The 26,227-nt window shown below is 45.0% G+C and overlaps 1 protein-coding gene across 2 annotated transcripts in view; it reads right to left on the bottom strand.

Annotated features, from left to right (window-relative positions):
* The window catches only part of LOC126249015 (ceramide synthase 6), a 134,853-nt gene that overhangs the window by 99,598 nt on the left and 9,028 nt on the right, over positions 1-26,227 (bottom strand). For both annotated transcript variants that reach the window (XM_049950612.1, XM_049950611.1), the window contains exon 3: positions 24,401-24,513. In XM_049950612.1, coding sequence (XP_049806569.1) covers positions 24,401-24,513 — 113 coding nt within the window. The remainder of the gene's footprint in view (positions 1-24,400; positions 24,514-26,227) is intronic.

Consider the following 26,227-nt stretch of genomic DNA (forward strand, 5'->3'; position numbering starts at 1 on the left):
CCACTGCGTAATTCCTGCTACGTGCTCTTGCATTGTGGATATTAGTGATTCCATCTTACAAGAATGCAATGTCTAATTCACCACTGGCCATTAAAATTGCTACAACACGAAGATGATGTGCTACAGACGCGAAATTTAACCGACAGGAAAAAGATGATGTGGTATGCAAATGATTAGCTTTCCAGAGCATTCACACACGGTTGGCGTCGGTGGCGACACCTACAACGTGCTGACATGAGGAAAGTTTCCAACCGATTTCTCATACACAAACAGCAGTTGACCGGCGTTGCCTGGTGAAACGTTATGATGCCTCGTGCAAGGAGGAGAAATGCGTACCATCACGTTTCCGACTTTGATAAAGGTCGGATTGTAACCTAACGCGATTGCAGTTAATCGTATCGAGACGTTGCTGCTCGCGTTGGTCGAGATCCAATGACTGTTAGCAGAATATGGAATCGGTGGGTTCAGGAGGGTAATACGGAACGCCGTGGTGGATCCCAACGGCCTCTTATCACTAGCAGTCGAGATGACAGGCATCTTATCCGCATGGCTGCAGCAGATCGTGCAGCCACGTCTCGATCCCTGAGTCAACAGATGGGGACGTTTGCAAGACAACAGCCATCTGCAGGAACAGTTCGACGACGTTTGCAGCAGCATAGACTATCGGCTCGTAGACCATGGCTGCGGTTACCATTGACGCTACATCACAGACAGGAGCGCCTGTGATGGTGTACTCAACGACGAACCTAGGTGCACGAATGGCAAAACTTCATTTTTTTCTGATGAATTCAGGTTCTGTTTACAGCATCATGATGGTCGTATCCGTGTTTGGCGACATCGCGGTGAACGCACATTGGAAGCGTGTATTCGTCATCGCCGTACTGGCGTATCACCTGGCGTGATGGTATGGGGTGCCATTGGTTACACGTCTCGGTCACCTCTTGTTCGCATTGACGGCACTTGGACGTTACATTTCAGATGTGTAACGACCATGGCTCTACCCTTCATTCGATGCCTGCGAATACCTACATTTCAACAGGGTAATGGACGATCGCATGTTGCAGGTCCTGTACGGGCCTTTCTGGGTACAAAAAATGTTCGATTGCTGCCCTGGCCAGCACATTCTGCAGATCTCTCACGAATTGAAAATGTCTGGTCAATGGTGGCCGAGCAACTGGCTCATCACAATACACCAGTCACTACTCTTGATGAACTGTGGTATCGTGTTGAAGCTGCATGGGCAGCTGTACCTGTACACGCCATCCAAGTTTTGTTTGACTCAATGCGCAGGCGTATCAAGGCCGTTATTACGGCCAGAGGTGGTTGTTCTGGGTACTGATTTCTCAGGATCTATGCACCCAAATTACGTGAAAATGTAATCACATGTTACTTCTAGTATAATATATTTGTCCCATGAATACCCGTTTATCATCTGCATTTCTTCTTGGTGTAGCAATTTTAATGGCCAGTAGTGTATGTTTCATTTATTGTAGTTGGAAATTACGAAGTACAGTAAGAAGAGTCCATCTAAAGCAAAGGTATTCTGTACTTGGATGGAACTAAAAAAGAACATAAATTATTCTACACTGCTGCCCACTTCTCCCGTGCATTTAATCGAGGGGGGTAAGTACAGGACGTTTCAGATTGAGGCAGAACGTAACGCAGCAGAGGTCACAGGCTGGCCTGATGACTCGGCAATTAGCTTCAGCGTGAAACCGGGCAGGCTGCTCGGTGGGTTACGCTCAGCTGTTGAGTCTGACGAGGCAGTCTGCCTTACGGCCCAGGTCGTGAGACCTGAGCTAAAACCTAAAGCGTGCATGACCCTAGCCTGGATGTCTACTACTACTAGGGTTATTCTAAATGATGGACCCATTTTCAAAACTTCGGACTTATTCAAGTACAAATCCAAAATGAACAAGTTTTATACTAATGAAAAGAGGGAGTTTCAAAGTCTTCTTTTTCATAATGTGACATCAATTTAATAAACTTAATAATTTGTAATTCATTAGTTTTTAATGTTTATTTAATAATTAGAAATATGATAAATGTTATAAATGTTCAATGTGGCCACCGCTGGCTGCACGGCAAACATAGACGCGCTTGCCAAACTCGTCCCACACACGCGAAAGCGTATCTGCTGTTACTGAGTGCATGGCACCAGTGACCCGGTTCCGCAGATCGTTCCGAGTGGTTGGCGGAGGCGGGATGTAAACAGCTTCCTTCACATAACCCCATAAGAAATAGTAGTAGGAAGTAGTAGTAGGTTTCCAAAGTGCCGAGCCAGGTCCTTCCTCATGTCCCCTGCGACCGATCCAGCACTGAGGAAGGGAGTCATTCAAAAAGTCTCGTACATCACGGTGCCAATGGGGAGGAGCTCCATCCTGTTGGAAATTTTTCATAACTTGAGGGAACAGCCATTGTTACAACATGTCCAGGTACGTGATTTCCGTTACAGTTCCTTCCGCAAAGAAAAATGGCCCATAAACCTTTGTACGGGATACGGCACGGACACGTTGATCTTCAATGAGTCTTTCGTGTTGCAATGGTGACTGTGGATTTTCCAAATCCCATATGCGAACATTGTGTGTTGACTTTTCCTCTAAGGTGAAATGAAGATTCATCACTGTAAATTACAGGCTGTAGAAATGCGTCATCCTCCAGCTTTGTTAGCAATAACCACACGATGCAAGACGCTTCCATTTGCCATTGGGGTTGAGAGCCTGCACAAGCTGTAATCGGTAAGGCTTGTACAGCAAACTATGTCTCAGAACTTTCCATACAGTTAGTTGGGGTATTCCAAGTTCTCGACTCGCTGTATTGGTAGACCGTCAGAGATCAACCTGTGGCACACGCGGTCGGCCTGTGCCTTTTCCTTTGTACACACTCCCAGTCTGTTTAAATTGCTTAAACCAACGGCTAACGATTTTGCGAGTGGGGGGTAGAATACCGAATTTGGTACGAAAAGCCCGCTGCACTGCAATTCGCGACTCACTTTTCGCGAACTCAAGAACACAGGAAACCTTGTGCTCCAGTCACCATGTCACTCAAGACTGACAGTTAAACGGAATGAAGGCCCTATTGCCACGCGAACTATACCGGCCGCTTTTGAAATCATCACCGCCGCCGGGCCGCCAAAAACTTTGAAACTACTACTTTTCATTGGTATAAAGCTTGTTCATTTTGGATTTGCACTTGAATATATATGAATTTTTGAAAATTGTTCCATCAGTTAGAATAATCGTGTACTATTACTACAAATTCATACAGCACTATGCAGAGACAAGCTCACAAATATCCACCTCTTCCTTCTGAAAACGATCCTTGCCATCACTGTTCTGTCACTCCGTTAGGACTGCCTTGCGGCTACACTGCGACCACGGGGGGGCTACAACCTATATAGATACCACGAACAATACACTACACATACCAAGCATCTGCCTATTTTTGTTTAGTGTGCTTATTGTGTATACTGTCAACAGCAAAAGACACAATCTAATCAACAGTGTGCAATACCACAAACTGAACACTCAATTTTCGTAACATCAAACCAGCGGGATCTACTGTGGGAATGCAGAATAAGAGGAATAAAGGAGGCCGTACTAGAACGATTCGTGAACATCTTAGTCATTATACAACGATGGGGAAGAAAATCCACTTTGTTTAGGGAATCATACAGAGATTTGCCTGGAATGATTTACGGACTGCGGGAGAGACACGAAGGAGTAGATGAATGATAGACAAGAAGTGGGACCAAAGGTGAGAATTGACTGCTACAAATTGTACCACAGATTGCATTTATCTGATGGTAAAAAAGTCACCGATTGACTGCAGGCACACAGCAAGAAGAATAATGGGCAGTTCTGCGACAGTACAATACCAACAAAATGTGGACAAAATTGTGCATATACACTTAAGCACAAAAAAGTGGTATAGGCATGTGTATTCAAATACAGAGATATGTAAACAGGCAGAATACGGTGCTGCGGTCGGCAACGCCTATATAAAACGTGTGTGTGTGTGTGTGTGTGTGTGTGTGTGTGTGTGTGTGTGTGTGTGTGTGTCGCAGTTGTTAGATCGGTTACTGCTGCTACAATGGCAGGTTATCAAGAGCTGAGTGTTTACGTGGCGTTAGTCGGCGCACGACCTATGGGACACAGCTTCTCCGAGGTAGTGAAGAAGTGGGGATTCTCCCGTACGACCATTCCACGAGTGTACCGTGAATATCAGGAATCCGGTAAAACATCAAATCTCAGACATCGCTGCTGCCGAAAAAAGATCCTGCAAGAACGGGACCAACGTCAACTAAAGAGAATCGTTCAACGTGACAGAAGTGCGACCCTCCCGCAAATTACTGCAGATTTCAATGCTGGGCCGTCAACAAGTTTCAGCGTGCGAACCATTCAACGAAACATCGATATGGGCTTTCGGAGCCGAACGCCCACCCGTGTACCCTTGATGACTGCACGACACAAAGCTTTACACCTCGCCTGGGTACGTCAACACATTGGGCTGATTACGACTGGTAACATGCAGCCCGGTCGGACGAGTCTCGTTTCAAATTGTATCGAGCGGATGGACGTGTAGGGGTATGGACACAACCTCATGAATCCATGGAAACTGTACGCCAGCAGGGGACTGTTCAGGCTGGTGGAGGCTTTGTAATGGTGTGGGGCGTGTGCAATTGGAGTGATATGGGACCCCTGATACGTCTAGATGCGACTGACAGGTGACAAATACGTAAGCATCCTGTCTGATCACCTGCATCCATTCATGTCAATTGTGCATTCCAACTGACTTGGGCAATTCCAGGAGTACAATGCGACAACCCATACATCCATAATTGCTACAGAGTGGCTCCAGGAACACTCTTCTGAGTTTAAACACTTCCGCTGGCCACCAAACTCCCCCGACATGAACATTATTGTGCATATCTGGGATGCCTTGCAAAGTTCTGTTCAGAAGAGATCTCCACCCCCATTCTTACGGATTTACGGCCAGCCCTGCAGGATTCATGATGTCAATTCCCTCCAGCACTACTTCAGACATTGGTCGATCTCATGCCACGTCGTGTTGCGACATTTCTGCGTGCTCTCGGGGGCCCTAACGATATTGGACAGGTGTACCAGTTTCCTTGGCTCTTCAGTGCACGACAAAAGGCGTTTCTGAGGGAAGGAGAGCTGGTGCAAGTGTTAGTGGTGGCAAAGTGTAAAGGAGTACACACCAGGACAACGAACTACAGCCAACGGATTCAGCCGAACGTTCGTGGCCGACGCATTAGCCTCTCATCCTCACTAAACCAATGGGTTTGGGCCAAGGGATTCGCCCATGTGGAATCTTAGTTGCCTGATAACTGGTCGAGGTTCTCCCTTTTTGTTATTGTTAAAAGTGGCCTTTTAATTACAATTTCATCGGCCGATAGTATGAACATGTTACAAAGTTAACCAGTTTATCCGTATCGTACACGGTTTTTAACACTCTACGTACGAGTTTCAGCACCCGGTTGTAAATTTATAAAAGAGTAAAAATCTTATTTCTGGACTTCCATGTCAAGTTGTTCTATGATGTCAAGTGTCATCTGGCGGACTGAAATTGAAACTGAGCATAAACTAGGAGAGAGAACAGCAGGTTGGCAACACTTCTGTCATTGCACGGTGATCTGATTTTCAAGCTTCACTCCTCTACGAGTAGCGTACCGCGTACAGAGTCGACCGTGGTCGTTGGGTGGCCATTGGTGTTAGCTGTTGTGTGTCGAGAACGTTCTAACATCTCTAAAGACAGCTGTAAGTGCAAATTCATATTATAAAGACCTCTTGTTCTCAATGCTATAACATAAAACCCAGGAAAGAGTTACTTACGAAGGCTCGAGGAAGCAAGAAAGACACTTTTGTAGAAATGTAACCCATTGTGGTACACAAGTTTGTATGTAATACTCCCCAGTTTTTTCATCTTCAAATGGACCCTAATTGTAGGAGAAGTAGAGGATTTAGAAGTTGTCGCACGTGCAGCATTTACTTTACTGCAAGAAGCTGATCATCAGAAAAAGAAGAAGAAATGACAAGCTGACAACCTCTCTCAAAAAGTAGGGAGCAGTGGTGCGGCAAACTGCCTGACCTTAAAGCTGAATTGGAATATCGATTTTTCATATTTTTCTGACTGAAAGCTACAAATTTCAGTACAGACTCATTTCATTTTTCCACATTATGCATATTACTATCCAACAGGTCACTTAGTTCCCTCCAACCGTCTAATCTTTTAAATTTATTTTTATAATCACAGTTCGTAAGTTCCCGTTAACATTCCCACCGACGATAAAACTATCAGCTTTAATACTGTTGCGGTGTTCCACTCCATATTCTAGTATTTTGAAACACGACAAATACTCAGTCGTTCAACAGACACAGGAAATTGCTATTGAACTAACGAACATTCGACCCGGCGTCCACATTAGATGAGGGGTCCCCAAGGCCAACCTATCGCCAACGCCTTGATGTTCCGCTGGTACTCTGAACCGCAACCAAGGCCAACAGTTTCGTTGGTTCAGATTTGTCGCCCGTCCACACGAAGCAGTTGGTTGTCATCCGTTGGCCTAGTGTGTACGTGCCCTTAAGACTACGATCGCGCCGACATCGGACGACAGACCCAGTTCGAAGACTGCCGAGTCTTTTCGAAGCTGTCAGTAGCACGCAGAAAGACCGCAATAGACCAGTAGACTTTCCAGCAGTGGACTGTGATCTGCATAATCCAGATCTGCTTGTTTTCTTCGTCCGATTGGGGCAACATTCCCTTCCATTAGCTAACGGTCTGCGAAAACTTGCTGCCGCGAAAAAAAGATAACTGATGCCTATTTCTGGAGTGCTTTTATAAATAGCGGAATTTTCGCGCGAAAAAAGAAAATTACTTATATTTCACTTCCTGTAATATTTGTTGCACATCGTCAAAAGTATTCCCTTGAAAAATCTCAATATTTTACATGTCCTAGGGCAGCACTTTGTCATTGTAAATAATTACTTACTGTCAATGTGACATCTCGCCATTAGTATAACGCATACTTGATTCACTAACTTTGAACTGAAAATAATAATCATTCGTATTTTATGTTCCTTAAGTTTAAGAAGATTTATTATAACCTATAAAATTTTGCAGAAGACACGTTAAAGATTTACAATTTTTAATTACAATGAATCTACCTGTGTTCATGATGAAGTGCATGTGATGTGAAAGCGTTAACACTGGGCGCAAATGAGGTATGTTATAGAACGTGTCCTGCTTCACTGTGTTCGCAAAAGTAGTCCTATTTGAGTAACTCAGGTAATAACGTACGTTTTTAGATAACTAAATCTGATTTACATGATTTGTTGCCTTTTTAGTAAAATACTGCCTGCCTACTGAGGAGTTCATTCTGGCGACTGACCAATATGACCTTACGCAGTGTGACTGACGAAGGGACCACGCCTACTTATCACCGATGTCTTCCAAATTTATTGTATACGTAGGGCTTCACCAGAAAAAGCGACAGAAGTGGGAGCGACAAATGGCAAGCAGTTAGAGACAAATAGTATTTTTGATGTGGATCGGACAGGCAGCAGTTGGCGCTGTGGAAAGAGTACATAGTCGTAATCCGAAGGTCGTGGGGTAGAGTTCCTATGCAGAATTCTTTTCGTTTTTATTTTCAGTTTTACGTTGTATATAAACTGAAATAACGCTCAGTATATTGTATTTATTAATATTTTCATAAAATGCACTGAAAGGAAAGGCAAAAGAAAATTTAGGTCCGCAAATAAATTTCCAGAGATGGATTATACTTGCAGCGCCGACGAGGACATTGCAAATATTTTTCTTGGAAAGTACTGTAATTCAAGTGTACAGAACTCGGTTACGTGTGGTTTACTGCCAAACTGTCCGCTGAGAGAGAACCTTTTTATGAATGTAAACCAAGTTTGTTTTCCTATACAAACTTTAAAATAGCCACGTAATTGTACAAATGCGGCGTTTATAATGTGTACCGAGAAAATTACTGAATCCCCTGTTTTTACGTTGACTATCTCCTCAGGACGTATAAATGAAACTGTAATATAATAAAAGTTTCTAATTTTTATATAGAAGTTCTTGTGTATATCTTACAATCCTTCCCTGGAAATTTATTTGCAATCCCAAATTTTCCTTTGTCTTTCCTGTTCATGCTTTCTATGAAAACAAGACGTATATTCAATAAGAAATGCAACATTTTATTTCTGAAAGCAGGTTTATTTTATTCAGAATTCCAATACATGTCATTCCCCACCCTCTTGGCTACAAAACACTAGTTTTCAACAATCTCTGTTCAATGCGACCGCCTTACGCCACCTTACTAGGAGGCCTGTACGCCCGCACTGTACCATTCTACTGGTCAACGTCGGAGCCAGTCTTGCTGAATCAATAGCTTCCCCACCAACCACGTACTGCTTCCCGCAGAGTGCATCCTTCATCGGGCCAAACAGGTGGAAGTCGGAAGGTGAAAGATCCGTGTTGTTGGTTGTACGAAGAAGAACTGTCCAACGATATTCTGTGAGCTGCTCTCAGGTGCCCAGACTTACGAGCTACCTTGCGTTGTCATGGAGAAGCTCGTTTGCATTTTTATTGCGCCTAACACGCTGAAGGCGTTTCATTTTCCTGAGGGTAGCAAACTATACATTAGAGTTGATCGTTGCATCATGACGGAGGACATCAAACAAATAACCCCTTCAGAATCCCATAAGACGTCGCTATGACTTAACGCCTGAGGATGCGGCTTTGAAATTTTTTCGGTGGGGAGATGGTGTGATGCCACTCCATGGATTGCCGTTTTGTTTCCGATTAGAAGTGATGAACCCATATTTCATCGCCTGTGACGATGTTCGACAAAAAATTGTCACATTCAGCCTCGTAACGCGCAAGCGATTCCACAGAGCTGGTCCTTCGTTGCTCTTTATGGTCTTCCGTTAGCCGGCGAGAAACCCAGCGGACCTTCGTGGACACCAACGTGTGAATCAACAGACGTCCAGTTCAGCAGCGAGGTGAGAGTTTGCGATCCGTCCATCACCCCGAATGGGTGTGTCCGCACGTTCCAACATTACAGGAGTCACAGCTTTGTGCTGTCGGCCGGCACGCGGGCGATCGGACAAGTTTGACCTTGCGATGAAGACACACGCATCACCCTACGACTCACCGTGCTTTTGTTCACTGCCAGGCCTGCGTAGACATTCTGCAAGCGCCTATGAATATCTGCGATGCTCTGGTTTTCCGCCGAAAGAAACTAAATTACAGCTCTCTGTTTAGTACGCTTCTCCTTTTTACAGACGCTATTTTGAAGGTTACATATAGCGCAACCACCTATCGCAACTTCAACAAATACAGGAGCTGAAGCAGGAATATTCCACGATGTCCCACGACGAATCCCGAACTTTTTCGACCGAAACTGGCCGAGGAAGAAGTGTATTCCATTACTTACTGAACGCCCCTCTTATTAATAATACAGTAATCGAGTACTATTTCAGTTGATTTGGAGTGTAAGCAACGTAAAAATTTAAAATAACAAAACAATTAAAAGTTTACGCATACAGCGTCGACCGCCCGATCCTCCGATTACTGTTCTGTGCTGTTTGCGCTGCGCCAGCCGCTGTCTGGAAACTATGGTCACATAAATAGCTCACGCCACGACCGACCTGTGCCAATAATGCTATTTTCTCTAAACGCGTGGCCATCTGGAGCTTAAACATTCGTCAGTCAATTTTGGCCATGCCCTGCATATATCATAAATTTGGACGAAATCCAATGACTACAAATAGGAGCAGTCCCCTTGTGAGTTACCGGTCGATAAATGACGATGGGGTCTGAGGAACAAAGCTCATGCCAATGTAACCGTAGACTAATAGCTGACGAGATGTAGCAAACCCTAAACGTGGGCAGTCCTTGTTACTGAACCTTACACCGACCTGAACAAGCACTACGTCCGTTATCGTGGAGACAGTCTGGAAAAAAACGAAAAACATTACTGGGAAATATTTTAGCTATTACATCAATGGAGAGACACTGACAAATGAAGGAACGAATGGGACAGAGGATGCAACAGACACTATCACTTCGTCAGTACCTTGCACTGACACTGTGAGGTGGTAATGTGCTCCTTGTCACCTCTACACCAGTGGGTTAAGAGAGTCTACAGAAACTGCACTCTACTGTCAACACTTAATTCAATTAAAGTGCGCTACAGTCATTACTGACGCTTTTCTTTAACAATTTAGTCACAGTATCTCTGCATAGGTCTCACATTTATTAAGCCCCCTCCCAATCGTACTTGAAAATACGAGGTGGCCGATGATAGCCCAACATCTCCAGAGCTGTGGCCTCATCTTTCTAGGCAAGTTGAACTAATTAAAGCTTTCAAGCTTCCAGCAGAGAGCTTTATATTATCTCCACACAGGTGGTTCCAAGTTTCCTAATTTCTTGAAGTGTTCTAGTCACAGCTGTACGTGTAGCTGTTAGAAAGACAATTTTGATTTGCTCCTAAATAATGGGTTTGGACCAGTGTACACTTACCTAACGGTGACTGGCAAACTGTGGCAGGGTTGTGAATCACTGGGTGGAAAGTGAAAGTTTGTACTTCCCACACAGTTGTCTCCTTACATCTTTTGGTGTGAGGCATTATTGCCTGCTATTGACAGTACACCTGAGCCAGCACGAGATACCTTGCCTGTTCGGCCTGTGGTTGATCTTCCTGAGAGACCAGGACGGGCACAGAGGGTGGAACTGCTTCTCACTGGGAGCTCCAACGTTAGGCAGGTGACAGAGCCCCCTCGTGAAAATAGTGGACAGGCCACAAAAGCAGGAAAGAAGGCCAGTATCCACACTGCCAGCCGGTGGTGGTGGTGGTGGTGGTGGTGGTGGTGGTGAGGGATTTGATCCAAAATGTGGAGGAGGCTCTGCCGACAATACTGAGTGCACAGGGTGCACTTGCCTGCAAATCGCGACTCATGTAGACACAAATGATGCCTGCCGCCTAGGTTCAGATGTCATCCTAGGTTCCCATAGATGGCTGGCTAATTTGGTGAAGACAGCCAGCCTTGCCCTCAGCACAGAAGCAGAGCCACCATTTTTGCAGCATTGTTCCCAAAGTCGACTATGGTCCTCTTATTTGGAGCTGAGTGGAAAATCTAAGCCAGAAGCTCAGATGATCCTGCGATGGTATCAGATGCAAATTTCTTGATCTCTATCAAGTGGAGAATAGTAGCATACCCCTAACAGGTCAGGCGCGCACTACAGGCAGGAAGTGGCTACTAGTGTAGTGGAGTAAGTGTGGCATACACATGCAGGTTTTTTAGGACTGAGAAATCCCTCCATAGACCCGATAAGATGGTTTCAGAGTCCAGACAGAGTAGCATTCATAGCAGATTGGAGAAAGAAAATGTTAATATGTTATTAGTGAACTGCTGCAGCATCTGTGGAAAGGTCCCAGAACTAGTCTCACTTATAAATGGTAACAATGCCCATATAGTATTAGGGACATTAAGCTGGATGAAACCAGATGTCAAAAACAGTGAAATTCTAAATTCTGATTCGAATGTATATCACAAAAATAAGTCAAATGCTGGTAGTGTAGGCGTGTTTACAGACACAAAACATACATTATCTAGTGAGATTAGTACAGATTCCCAACGCAAAATAATTTAGGTGAAAAGTGTTAAAAGTCGATCAAAGACAGTCATCTGATGTTTCTACAGATCACCTGCCTCAGGAGCAGTAATGGTGGAACAGATGAGAGGGGACTTTGAGAACATTTCATGTAAACTTCCTGGCCATATTTCAGTTTTAGGTGGAGATTTTAACCTACCAGCTATTGACTGGAAGACTCAGGTGAGACAGACAGGAAGTAGGGACAGAGAACTGTGGGAAACTGTTTGAAGTGCTTTATCCAAAAATTACTTTGAGCAATTAATCAGAGAATCACACAAACAACAAAATGGCTGATATAGAAACAAGTGACTTGGGATAGAAAAGCAACTGAAATTGCTCAACAGAGGGAGGCCCACTGGACTTAACGGAATACCAATACGTTTCTACATAGAGTACGCGAAACAATTTGCCCCTCTTCTAGCAGCAGTGTAGCATAGGTCTTTGGTGGAGCAAAGTGTTCCCGACGATTGGAAAAAAAGCAAAGGTCATTCCTGTTTTTTAGAAGGGTCGTCGAACAGATGCATTAACCTATAGGCCTGTATCTGACGTCATTCAGTTGTCAAATTTTGTAATGTTTTATGCTCTTTTATTATGATGCCTATGGAGGCTAAAAATCTCCTCTGCAGGAACCACTATGGATTCTGGAAACAACAATCGTATGAAACTCAGCTTGCTCTTTTCGTCCACGAGACCCAAAAATCAGTAGATTCAAAGCCCAGGCATATGCCGTGTTCCTCGACTTCCAGAAGGCATTTGATGCAGTTTTGCACTGTCACCTAACGAACAAAATATGAATGTATGGAATGTCAGACTAACTATGTGACTGGATTAAAGAGTTTTGAGTAAACAGAACACAGCATATAATTCTGACTGAAGACACATCTTCAGGCATAAAAGTAACTTCAGGCATGTCCCAGGGGAGTACTACACAACCATTACTTCTCACAATACATATTAATGACTTAGCAGATAACGTCTGAAGTTTCGTGAGGCTCTTCGTGGATGATGGTGCTGTATACAGAGAAAGTGAGACGCTAGAAATGCAGGAAGACCTGCAGAGGATTGATGTTTGGTGCAGGGAGTGGTAATTGACCCTCAACATAAACAAATGTAACATACTGCACATACATAGACAGAAAGACCCTTTATTGTATGATTACAGAATTTCACAGCAATTACTGAAAGCAGTTACTTCCACAAAATATCTAGGAGTAGGCATACAGAGCGACTCGAAATGGGATGATAACATAAAATTCATTGGGAGTAAGTGTGGTGTCACTGCCAGACACCACACTTGCTAGGTGGTAGCCTTTAAATCGGCCGCGGTCCGTTAGTATACGTCGGACCCGCGTGTCGCCACTATCAGTGATTGCAGACCGAGTGCCGCCACACGGCAGGTCTAGAGAGACTTCCTAGCACTCGCCCCAGTTGGACAGCCGACTTTGCTAGCGATGGTTCACTGACAAAATACGCTCTCATTTGCCGAGACGATAGTTTAACATAGCCTTCAGCTACGTCATTTGCTACGACCTAGCAAGACGCCATTATCAGTTACTACTGATATTGATTCATGTACCGTCAAGACCGACGTTCTTCATTAATGGATTAAAGTTAAGTATTCCACCAGCTACATCCGTTTTTCTAAATTCTAATTTCCTTGTCCTGTTCCAGACCTCACGCCAGCCTGCGTGAGCTAAAACGCGTGCCTTTCAGCCTCCTCCTAGTAACACGGTGTTGGCTCTCCTGCCAACCAAAACAGTAAGGCAGATGGTTTGTGGTCTCCTCTACATTTTACAAACTAGGCAGCTCCTTTATCACTTTCAGTGTGAATTCTTAAGAAAATACAGCACATGCTACTTTTAAGTGTGTCTTAATGTGAGAACAATAATCTGAAATTTATAGATTCAGTGAAGTTTCTGATATTCGTGTTCAATAATTGTCCTAATTGGCATATCTAATAGACCTCTCCAAGGAAAGGAGATAGGGAAGTGCTTCACCCAGATCATAGCAAGCTATGATAAAGAAGGCTGTCTCCAATTTTAAACGGTATTTGTGGGATTCTGGTTTCAAATGCATAGCTATGGATCAATAAGGCTTACATACTACATCATACATTCCGTTTACCAGGACAGTTTGACAAGCAAATTGGGTAATGCCACCCATATAAATACGAGGTGCATTCAAGTTCTAAGGCCTCCGATTTTTTTTCTCCGGGCTGGAAAGAGATAGAAACATGCGGATTGTTTTAAAATGAGGCCGCGTTCATTGTCAATACGTCCCAGAGATGGCAGCACCGTACGGCAGATGGAATTTTACCGCCAGCGGCGAGAATGAGAACTGTTTTAAATACTTAAAATGGCGACGTTTTCCTTACTTGAACAGCGTGCAATCATTCGTTTTCTGAATTTGCGTGGTGTGAAACCAATTGAAATTCATCGACAGTTGAAGGAGACATGTGGTTATGGAGTTATGGATGTGTCTAAAGTGTGCTCGTGGGTGCAACAGTTTAATGAAGGCAGAACATCGTGTGACAACAAACCGAAACAACCTCGGGCTCGCACAAGCCGGTCTGACGACATGATCGAGAAAGTGGAGAGAATTTTTCCTCATGCTCCCTACTCACCTGACCTGGCTCCTAGTGACTTTTGGCTTTTTCCAACAATGAAAGACACTCTCCGTGGCCGCACATTCACCAGCCGTGCAGCTATTGCCTCTGCGATTTTCCAGTGGTCAAAACAGACTCCTAAAGAAGCCTTCGCCGCTGCCATGGAATCATGGCGTCAGCGTTGTGAAAAATGTGTACGTCTGCAGGGTGATTACGTCGAGAGGTAACGCCAGTTTCATCGATTTCGGGTGAGTAGTTAATTAGAAAAAAAATCGGAGGCCTTAGAACTTGAATGCACCTCGTACTTCCTGTACTAACAATGACTGACCAACATTGCTATCCAATGGCTGATCCTAGTTTTGCATGAAGGTTTCTGTTTACTGACCAGCACAGTCATTTATAATTTTTCTAAGGGGATGTTTCAGACCTTGAAAAAGATTGATCCTAATTCATGGTCTGGGTACCAACCAAGGGCAGAAGGGGGTGCCGTAAATCACTGGGAGCATACTGATCATTTGGATGACGGAAATTTTCAGATGGTGGTTGCATAAGCATCATAAGCTGGTACCATCAGTACTGAAGTGATAAAATACCCACTACAGGGCTAATCTGCAGGACTGGGTGCAAGAGTTTCAAAGCTGAAGGTGCTGCTGGGCCATAAATATGGCAACCACGGTCCAATAGGGCTAAGAAAAGGAAACAAATACAGAGTGGAGTCGTACGTTCTGTACCCTGAGAGATGTGGGCAATGAAGAGGATAGTGTTAAGATTTCACATGCAGCTGATCTTTAGTTGACAAATGTGGGGCAAGCATGTCGGCTTTTTATCAGAGGAGCCCCAAAACTTGAGACTGTGCAACAATGTGCAAGTACTGGGTACATAAAAAAGAGTTCTGGGTCAGGATGGACCACGGTACGACATCAAATGCACAACTACAAGGGAGAGAACTGGAAGCCATGAAAACGGTTAAAGCGGACACCCTTCGGTTGGCACCTTTCAGCTGGCATTTAGCTGAGGCTACAGATTGGGAGTTATACCAGATGAAAAAGTATAAACAGATAGCAGATGTGACAAGTGTTTTGACGGAGGTAACTAGACCATTGAGAGCAACAGGGAAGAGCAACACTCAGCACAGAGCCACGCAGGACACAGTCCTCTTGGATCCCTGTGAAGCTTAGTGAAGCACCAACTCTAACCTGAAACAACTGAACAAAAATTGCTATGGAGCCTCTAAACTCCATCATGGTGGGTAAGTAAAATGTGATAGCACCTAGCAAGTCAATATGTCTTATGTAGGTCAAAAATGACTGCAATGAGGGGGGGAGCATTTAGAATAAGGCTGTAAAGATTTTTGTTCCCAACCCAACCAGACTGTCGGCTGTGGATCATCCCTCCCAGATACCACGCTGATAGGGGGACAAAAGATCCCATCATTCAAGAACCGAGCATAATTGTCAGGCTCTGTACCATCCTTTCAATCAGTGTGCAGGGGACATTGGTGAGACTAGTTGTCAGGTAGCTGTCAATGGACATTAGGTTTTTCCATTGTTGAAGGATTGTCAGGGTGATACTATCTCGTCAAAGCGAAGGAAAAACTACAATTGAAGATCCTGAGTACATGGAATCACTGATTAATATTCAGATGTTGGATCATCTAGTTACAACTAATCTGGACCTGGGACCACAAAATGTAACAAATAGAAAGTCTGAAGCAATACCTGCTAGTGAAAAGTTCATTGTGTAATTTGGCTTGCCAAGGGGTGAAAAATATGGAGATCAACTTTTCTTTTATGCATTCGAAAGGTTGGTTGGCTTAAAGAGAGAGAAGGGACCATACTACGAGGTCAACGGTCCCTTGTTCCTAATAAAACAATGCTACGAGTGTGAGAATAAAACGGACAAAACATATAACACAAAACGGAAAGAAAGGAAAAGCCACAAGAATGAAAGGAAGGCAACCAACACTAAAAGGAACAAAAGAGGACAAGAAAACAACAGAGACACACTAGAAACAGATGAGAGAAAAACATGAAAGCACATTACAGTGACTGGCCAATCACAAGAATACAAAGGGCAAGCCAGCCACTCTGCAACACATTAAAACCTCCACCCTAAAAGCACTAGGGTGGAGGACACGCAGGGACAAAGGACATGCGCTAAACCTACATAAAAGTATAAAACCCACTCTCATGGATAAAACGTAAAACTAAAGCTGCTGTGTAGGCATTGTTGGCCAACACCGAAGGCAGGGTGCTGGGAAAGTTAAAGTCTGCCGCAGAGCGGCTAAAAGTGAGCAGTCCAGCAAGAGGTGGGTGACCATCATTTGGGAGCCACAGTGTCACTGAGGCGGGTCCTCGCGACGGAGTAGGAAACCAAGCATTAGCCACGTATGGCGAATGCAGAGCCGGCAGAGGACAACTGATTCCATGCGAGAGGCCAGCATGGAATACTTACACACATTCATGGTCTCCTTAATGACACACAGTTAGTTGTGCGTGCTGTTATGCCATTCCATCTCCCAAAGCCAGAAAACCAAGCAGTGTAAGACAGAACGCAGGTCAGCTTCGGGCATGCCTATCTCCAGAAGCTGTTTCCGCGTCACCTGTTTGGCCAGCCTGTTGGCAAGTTCGTTGCCGGCAATTCCGACATGTTCTGGGGTCCACACAAACACCAGGGAACAGCAGGACTGTTCAAGGTCATAGGACTCCTGAATGGACACTACCAGAGGGTGGTGAGAGTAGCACTGGTCACTAGCTTGTAGGCTGCTCAATGAGTCAGTGCACTGGAGAAATGACTCTCCAGGGCACGAGCGGATGTACTCAAGAGCACAAGATATGGCCGCCAGCTCTGCAGTGAAAACACTGCAGCCAACTGGCAATGAGTGCTGCTCAATATGTCTTCCGTGAACATCAACCATTGAGCCATCAGTGTAAACCACTTCAGACCCCGGAACACGTCAAGATTCGAGAGGAAGTGACAGCGGAGAGCGGCGGTGTTAACGGAGTCCTTAGGGCCATGGAAAAGGTCCAGATGTAGCTGCGGCCGAAGCATACACCATGGGGGCGTACGTGAAAGGACCGCAAGTAGAGGTGGTAAAGGGATGGACTCCAGTTTGGAGAGAAGGGACTGCATGCGAACCGCAACCGTTAGCCCCAATCTGGGCCACCGATGCGGGAGATGGACTGCCATGGGTGGGAAAAGGAGATGGTAATTCAGATGCTCATGGCAACTATGAATGTGTGCTACATAACTGGCGAGCAGTTGCGCACGTCTGATCTGCAGTGGAGGGACACCAGCCTCCACCAGTACGCTGGTCACTGACTCGTACTAAAAGTTCCTGTCGCTAATCGAACCCCACAGTGATGCACACGGTTGAGTAAATACAATGCACAAGGTGCTGCCGAACCATAAACCACAGTCCCATAGTCAATTCGGGATTGGACAAGGGCTCTGTAGAGCTGCAGCAGCCTACAGCGATCTGCACCCCAATTGGTGTTGCTCAGGCAACAGAGAGCATCGAGATGTTGCCAGCACTTCTGCTTAAGCTGATGAAGATGAGGGACCCAAGTCAATCAAGCGTCGAAAACCAGTCCTAGGAATTGATATGTCTCCACTACAGTGAGTGGATCGTCATTAAGGTAAAGTGTGGGTTCCAGATGAATGGTATGATGCCGACAGATGTGCACGACACACGACTTTGCTGCTGAAAACTGAAAGCCATGGGCTAGAGCCCATGACTGCACCTTGTGGATGGCTCCCTGGAGGCGCCACTCAGCAACAACAGTACTGGAGCAGCAGTACGGAATGCAGAAGCCGTCTGCATACAGAGAAGGTGAGACAGAGGGCCTGACAGCCGCTGCTAGACCGTTAATGGCCACTAAAAATAGAGACACACTCAACACGGAGCCCTGCGGGACTCCATCCTCCTGGAAATGGATGGAACTATGGGAGTCACCAACTTGGACACGGAAAGTACGAAGCGACAGGAAGTCTTTGATAAAAATCGGGAGACCACACTCATACAATGTGGCAAGGATATGACGACACCAAGTCGTGTCATATGCTTCACATAAGTAAAAAAAGACAGCAATCAGGTGTTGCCGTCTAGAAAAGGCTGTTCGGATGGCAGACTCTATGTACACAAGATTATCAGTGGTAGAGTGACCCTGGCGGAAGCCTCCCTGACATGGAACCAGCAAGCCACGCGGCTCCAGGACCCAACCCAACCGCCGACATACCATACGTTCCAGCAGCTTACAAAGAATGTTGGTGAGGCTGATGGGTCGATAGCTATCCACATCAGGCAGGTTTTTACCAGGTTTGAGCACCGGAATGATGGTGCTCTCCCGCCATTATGATGAAAAGACGCCATTGCACCAGATCCAGTTGAAGATGACGAGAAGATGTTGCTTGTAGTCAGATGAGAGATGTTTAATCACCTGGCTGTGGATGCGATCAGGCCCAGGAGCTGTGTCGGGGCAATGTGCAAGGCCAGAGGAGCTCCCACTCTGTAAATGGGCCGTTATGGGATTCTCTGCAGCATGTAGTTAATGAAAGGACGTTCCATTCCAGACGCCGTTTGAGTGTGCGAAAGGCTGGGGGAGGGGGGGTAATTCTCCGACGCAGAAGCTTGAGCAAAGTGCTTGGCAATTGTGTTCGCGTCGCTATATAACTCGCCATTTATGTTAACACCGCGGACAGCTGTTGGGGCCTGGTATCCGAAAAGACGTTTGATCTTTGCCCAGACTTGGGAAGGTGAAGTGTGGCACCCAATGGTGGAGACCTATCTCTCCCAACACTCCTCCTTCCGTTGTTTGATAAGGTAGCGAACATGGGCACGGAGCCGTTTAAAGGCTATGAGGTGTTCCAGGGAAGTGTGCCGCTTATGCCGCTGTAGACCTCGCCGACGCTCCTCAATTGCTTCAGTGACTCCCAGCGACCACCAAGGGACTGCCTTACCCCTCGGGCACCATAAAGAGTGAGGGATCGCATTTTCTGCTGCAGAAACAATTGTGCTAGTCACCTGCTCAACCATCACATCAATGTTACTGTGTGGGAGAAATTTAGCGGTGACAGCAGAGGTGAAATTTCCCCAGTCTGCCTTGTTCAAAGCCCATCAGGTCTTGCGTCCGTGAGCCTGATCCTGGGGCAGTAACAGGAAGATGGGAAAGTGGTCACTACTACAAACTGAGAGATCAATGGCCAAATATGTGCTGTGTGCCACACTGAAAAGTGTTGGGCCATCTGTATTTAAGAGGCATACATCGAGTTGTGACAGTAAATCTTCGACATCTCTGTCTCAGCCAGTAAGCACGGTGCCACCCCACAAGGGGGTTATGCGTGTTAAAATCACCCAAAAGTAGAAAAGGTTTAGGGAGTTGCTCAATCAGTGCATCCAATGTGTTCAGGGGTACTGCACCATCTGGAGGAAGATATATGTTGCACACAGTATTTCCCGAGTCGTACTTATCTTGACAGCCACAGCTTCAGGAGGGGTTTGAAGGGGCACAGGTTCGCTGGATACTGAGTTCAGGACAGAGACAAACTCCACCTGACACAGTATAATAGTCACTACGGTTCTTGTAATACCCCCTATAGCCGTAGAGAACAGGGGTCTGCATTTCCAGGAACCAGGTTTCCTGAAGGGCAATGCAGAAAGCAGGTGTAAAGCTTAAGAGATGACATAGCTCAGCCAGGCGGTAATTGCCGCAATTCCACTGGAGGATGACGTTATCGTGAGGCTGGTAAGGCACAAAGCAAGCAAGGAGGCAGGTTATGCCTCACGGTCACTTGCTGCCACCGATAGAGTATATGTAGCCATTTCTATGGTGGATGAGGCATCAGTGAGATCCAGGTCCGCAAGGGATGCTAAGATCTCCACTGCATCCTCAGATGCAGAACTGATAGATAGTGGTGGTGTTGGGGCCACCAGGGGGTCCTGTTTCTATGCAGACTACTACTTAGTTTTCTTGCTCTCGCACTTCTCTTTAGGGGGCTTGATGGGAAGATTTCTCCAAAGCAGCTTCAGGCGTGGAGGAGACCGTGAAGCTCTTCATTCAGCAGCTTCTGGCACCTTGAGCCACTGGCAAGAGTCCGCCATGGCATTAGTGGAGACGTTGGGAGAGAGGTTCCCAAGGGACCCCTTCCACATGAGAGGAGCCTGAGGAGGCTGTTGCTCTCCGACAGGGGGAAGGAGACCAATGTCCAATGAAGATGCTTTGGGAACAACGGAGGAAGGTTTGCCTCCCACCACCAACGGGGTGGATATATTCTGGTGGCCAGGAGAGGCCACTGTTTGCGGCACAGAGTGAGGAACCACTGGCACTTGGGACGGCGATGGTGACACAGATGCAGCATATGTCGATGTCAACCGAACGGGGTGTCATCTTTCAAATTTACGTTTAGCCTCTGTGTAAGTCAACCGGTCCAGGGTCTTGTACTCCATGATTTCCCCCTCCTTTTGGAGTACTGGGCAGTGTGGCGAGCAAGGCGAGTGGTGCTCTCCACAGCTGATGCAAGTGGGAGGTGGTGTACATGGGGTATGTGGGTGCAGTGGATGTCCACAGTCTCAACATGTTGCGCTGTAAGTGATGCAGGAAGACATGAGACCGAACATCCAGCACTTAAGCACCGGTATGGTTATGGCTATAAACCATCACCTTGACCTTTTCAGGCAATGAATCACCATATAAGGTAAAGGTGAAGGCACTGGTAGCAACCCTGTTGTCTTTGGGTATCCTGTAAACGCGCCGGATGAAATGAACACCCCACCGTTCTAAATTGGCGCGGAGCTCATCGTCAGACTGCAAGAGGAGACTGCGATGGAAAATGATCACCTGGACCATGTTGAGGCTTTTATGGGGAGTGACGGAAACAGGAATATCACCCAGATTGTCACAGGCGAGTAACGCTCGGGACTGGGTGGGGATGCTGTCTGTATCAAGACTATGCCATTTTGCATCTTGGACAGCACTGTCACTTCTCCAAACTTATCCTCAAGGTGTTCAACGATAATTGATGCTTCGTAGGTAGAAAGTTCTGCTACAGACTAAAAACCGAGGCAAATATGACTCGCTCCATTCTGTAGCCCTACGTTCAGCCCATGGTGTAGCGAGAGAGGGAAACAATTTAGGGTCATACCTGTCAGCATTGTATTCAATCTTGTCCTTCTTAGAGACTGCTGGTGCCATATAGTCACAGCAAGAGATGACTTAGTCCACTTCATTGCGTGTCAACCTCCCTGATGCCACCCACTCCAATCAGGGGCTCTCCCCACGGGCACCACCCAGCCACAGCAAAGGCCAACTGGCATGATGGCCGTTGCTGGGTATCCTGATGCCCCAGGAAGACAGGCATCTACTCCTTATTCGATTACATTTAGACCTGTTACACACAACCAGATAACTTCACTGTCACGCTCAAATTTGACCTTGGGGAGACAATATTTTTGGCAACTGTAATTAACACACACCCTCTTTTGGTGTCCAATCTGAGTATTCGATATACATTCTATGAATCTTGAAACTTTCTACTTTGGGTTTCAGCCATCTCCTGGTACCAAGAATAATGGGAGTGCGAAAAGTTTTATGGAATGCTGTAAATTCGGGAACTTTGCTAGGAATACTTCAACAGTTTGCTGATAAAATTTTGACAGTCAAAGTGTCTTTACTTTCAACACTATCTGTGAGCTACCTACCTTAAAAAAAAAAAAAAAAAAAAAAAAAAAAACATGCGTACTGTGGTACCTAAGCAGCTGCTTCCTTTGGGTTCTGCACCCTTGACTTATGAAGGCGTTTCCTATGATTCCCCACCCAATAATGCAGGTCCAGAAACCTGCAGCCAAGACCAGTCACAGAATTGACAAAGTCTTTTGTCGAGACCCTCCACTGGGCTCCAAACCAAAGGAACCTACTGACTCTGGGAACATGGGAACAGTGCTGCACACTGCAAGCTCTGCTTGCACCCTGCGCACAAAAGCAGCAGCCTTCACAACCTTCACTAGCCGCCCGTCTGAACTGAGGATGGCTTCACAATCCAAGCAACAGGCGTCGTCAATGCTGGCGTGAGCCACAAATTTCAGACTACTGCAGAATGCACACTCAATAGCCACCTCCACATCTCTGATGAGACCCCCCAGCAGATATACCGAGTACACATTGACTTTCTTCATCCCCTGAATGCTACTTGACAAAGGGGCTCCATAATGCACCTAACATTGGAGCTCAACTAGTATACCCCTCCCCACCTTGTGTCTGCTCAGACACTGCTGAAGAAGCGGCCATCTGTCACTCACAGGGTGAATGGGCAAAGACTGCCTAACAACACTTTGCAATTACAAAAATGCACAGTTACATATCTTAAATAGAAATGACATGCACAAAATTCAAGAAATATACTACTAAGGAAACACATGCCGCAGGTCGTGTGCATTTGCATGGTGCGAGATGACAATGTTGACCACCACCACAGCATCTAAACATAGAACAAGGCTGTTAGGCCTGAAGAGTTACGATGCATGCTGATGGCAAGGTACAAGTGTATCAAACACCGCATGAGGCATCAGCTACCACTTGCCTGGCAGGACATCAATTAGAAAAATGGTAGAGATATTCTTGTATTGGAGGTGCTAACATGGAATTAAATGGGGCCCTGTATACACTTGCTATTGTCTCTCACTGATTAACAACACAAGAACCTACTTATTGGTCATGTGCATGCATTTGTTCACCTACAGCATCCCACTGATACTGCACTACACCACTGCTGTACTCTTGCAGGACAATGGTTTTAAGGACGCTCCAGGGTCATAATGATGACCGCGAGGTCCTCCAAACTACCTAACCTTAGAGACAGGAGAAGCTAGTGGACACTTGTCCACCCTGCACCTGACTTCAACAAATATCCTGCAAGTTTTAGTCAGTGATTGAGCAGTCAAGGATCAATTACAGCTGTCCAACGCTTTTCCTGTCTCACTGAGTCTATACAAGGATTTCTTACTATAATGACCATGATGAGATGAGATGTCACATGCTGCTGGTTAGGAGTATAATCCCACAACGCCTACTCGCAAGTGGAGAAAAGTAAACTAAACCCAATGACACATCAACTGGCTTGATAAGTCAAAAACAACAATAGCAAATGCCTCTTCAAATCACCCTGTCTTGCCTCAGGCACATTTTACGGCCTCATTGTAACTTGATATTTATGTAACCCTGTGTACAATTTACATGACACCCTAGTGCACATAAAATAATCATTCAGCACTAGTTAAATGTGATGCACTATCTGCATGCAAAATTAACATCAGAAAGAGTTGATAACACACAACAAAACTGTACCTTCAAACTAATTACTTATGTCCAGGTCAAATAAAAACAGAGCAAGTCACCTATGCCAGCAAAGTCCCCTGAAGACTACCCAGCAAACACGAAAACTGTGCTGTCAGTAGGATAAGTGTACTTCACATTGCACCTATATTTTAAATGATCATTGATAAATCATGGAACTGTTTCAAAGAACTAGGCCTTGGACCAAGAGATTAGTAATGTGGGGGAAAAGTTTCTTAGCGACAATTTCTTCAATGAAAGTTTTAACGTCAACTGATCAGATGACTTATTGCAGGCAAAAACCCTTACACAGGACATGTAGTAGGGAGAGGGTTGTTCCGTGGAAAGTCTTGCAAACCAGGAAATCATATTTTATGTTGCACTGCTGTTGCAAAATTATTGCAGTAACTACATTGTTCTGACTCGTCCTGTGGCATGAACAAATCTTCTGGACCAAGTGAAACTACCCATAAGACTTCCAGGAAATACGACAATATTTTAGCCAACCGCAGAAGAAAATTAATAAATGTATATATTTCATCATAAAACACAGGTATGAAGTTCCAAACTATCAGAGGTTACAATTTATTATTCCACTGAAAGGCTGATGCTATGCAAACAATACCAGTTATCTGACATTTTCTTTTGCTTATGACTTAACAGGGAGTCCTTAATTAAGTAACTTATTTCAACCTAAATGCAAGCCTGAAATCAAACAGAAATGAGTGATGAGATCATAACCATAGCAAATTAAAAGGGCACTACATCAATATCTACTCACCTTGATTCACAAAACTTGACTAGCGTGGAAGGCTTATCCTGTGCATGCCTGTGACGCCACCATCTCTCAACTTGTCTTTCCGACCAATCTAACTGCTTTGCCAAGGCTACCAACTGCAACAAGAAAAATGACATTTGTATATACTAAGGTACATAAATGTCTATATGTCATAACATATTACTACTTATTTGTAACATGAGTGTATTAGGCTGTTTTCAACATCAAAAAATTGCTGTATAGGAAAGCAGTTTCAAACAAACTTGTGTAAAACAATGATATTCCAAAACATCTCACGCTGATGTATTTTACACAATATTTACATTTTTCACATACACTATCAATCCCACACTGTCAAGAGAGCGAAAATTTCACAATACGCAGTAGTTACAATGCAAGCTATATCTATAAAAGTTTTAAATCACCTCCAAGGATGCTTTTAGAGGAATACCCCAAAAAAACTATTAACACCATCAAACTAGATCAGTCACTATTCCTTATACTATAACCATCTGCAATGTGAAGTACATCACCATAAAGAATGCTAATAATTGTAACATTTGGGAATTGTCTAAGAGATTTACTGTGGGGAAAAAACTGTTCCATTATTAAAATTACCAGTCACTACCTTTTTCAAAACTGGCAAAAATGCATGCTCTAGTTGAAAAAAAAAAAAAGTGTCTGTCTCCAATATAAATTGTTGAGTAATAGTGGAGAGTTCAACATTCTATTGTCTTCAGCATAAGAGCATCAAAATTCTTATGTATATGTCCCCCTCTCAGGTTTTACATTATATTCCAATTACAATTACTTTGTGATTGATAGATTGCAATGGTGATAGAGGGTGGCAGGGGTGGAGGGGAGGGAGGGGGGGGGGGGGCAGGCAATGTTGCCAGCATGCAGCCACCCACATTAAACAATGTCCTGCCCATATCTACAAAACAAGGAACGCAGCAAGCTTACAGCACTCCAGAAGGAAGTACAATTAGCTGGCCGCTCACCCTTGCCACTCAACTCAACTGAAACTTCACTCACTAACAAGGGAACCTCCCCATCGTACCCCCCTCAGATTTAGTTATAAGTTGGCACAGTGGATAGGCCTTGAAAAACTGAACACAGACCAATTGAGAAAACAGGAAGAAGTTGTGTGGAACTGTGAAAAAATAAGCAAAATATACAAATTGAGTAGTCCATGGGCAAGGTAGGCAACATCATGGATAATGGGAGCTAAGGAGCGCCGTGGTCCCATGGTAGCGTGAGCAGCTGTAGAACGAGAGATCCTTGGTTCAAGTCTTCCCTCGAGTGAAAATTTTACTTTCTTTATTTTTGCATAGTTATTATCTGTCCGTTCGTTCATTGACGTCTCTGTTCACTGTAATAAGTTTACCATCTGTGTTTTGGGACCGCATCGCAAAACCGTGCGATTAGTAGACGAAAGGACGTGCCTCTCCAATGGGAACCGAAAACATTTGAACGCAAGGTCATAGGTCAACCGATTCCTCCACAGGAAAACACATCTGATATATTCTATACGACACTGGTGACGGCATATGCGTCACATGACAGAAATATATTGTCGACCCACCTAACTTGTACACTTGGCGAATGGATAAAAAGATTCTTCTACCTTGCCCGATTTAGGTTTTCTTGTGGCTGTGATAATCACTCCCAAAAAAGTGATGAAAACATAAGAGTTTGTCACATAAACTGAAAATAAAAAATTAAACTTTTCACTCGATGGAAGATTTGAACCAAGGACGTCCGTTCCGCAGCTGCTCACGTTACCACGGGACCATGGCGCTCCTGAGCTCACAGTGTCCTAGATGTTGC

The sequence above is a fragment of the Schistocerca nitens genome, chromosome 3 (assembly GCF_023898315.1).
Source record: "Schistocerca nitens isolate TAMUIC-IGC-003100 chromosome 3, iqSchNite1.1, whole genome shotgun sequence".
Classification (NCBI taxonomy): domain Eukaryota; kingdom Metazoa; phylum Arthropoda; class Insecta; order Orthoptera; family Acrididae; genus Schistocerca; species Schistocerca nitens.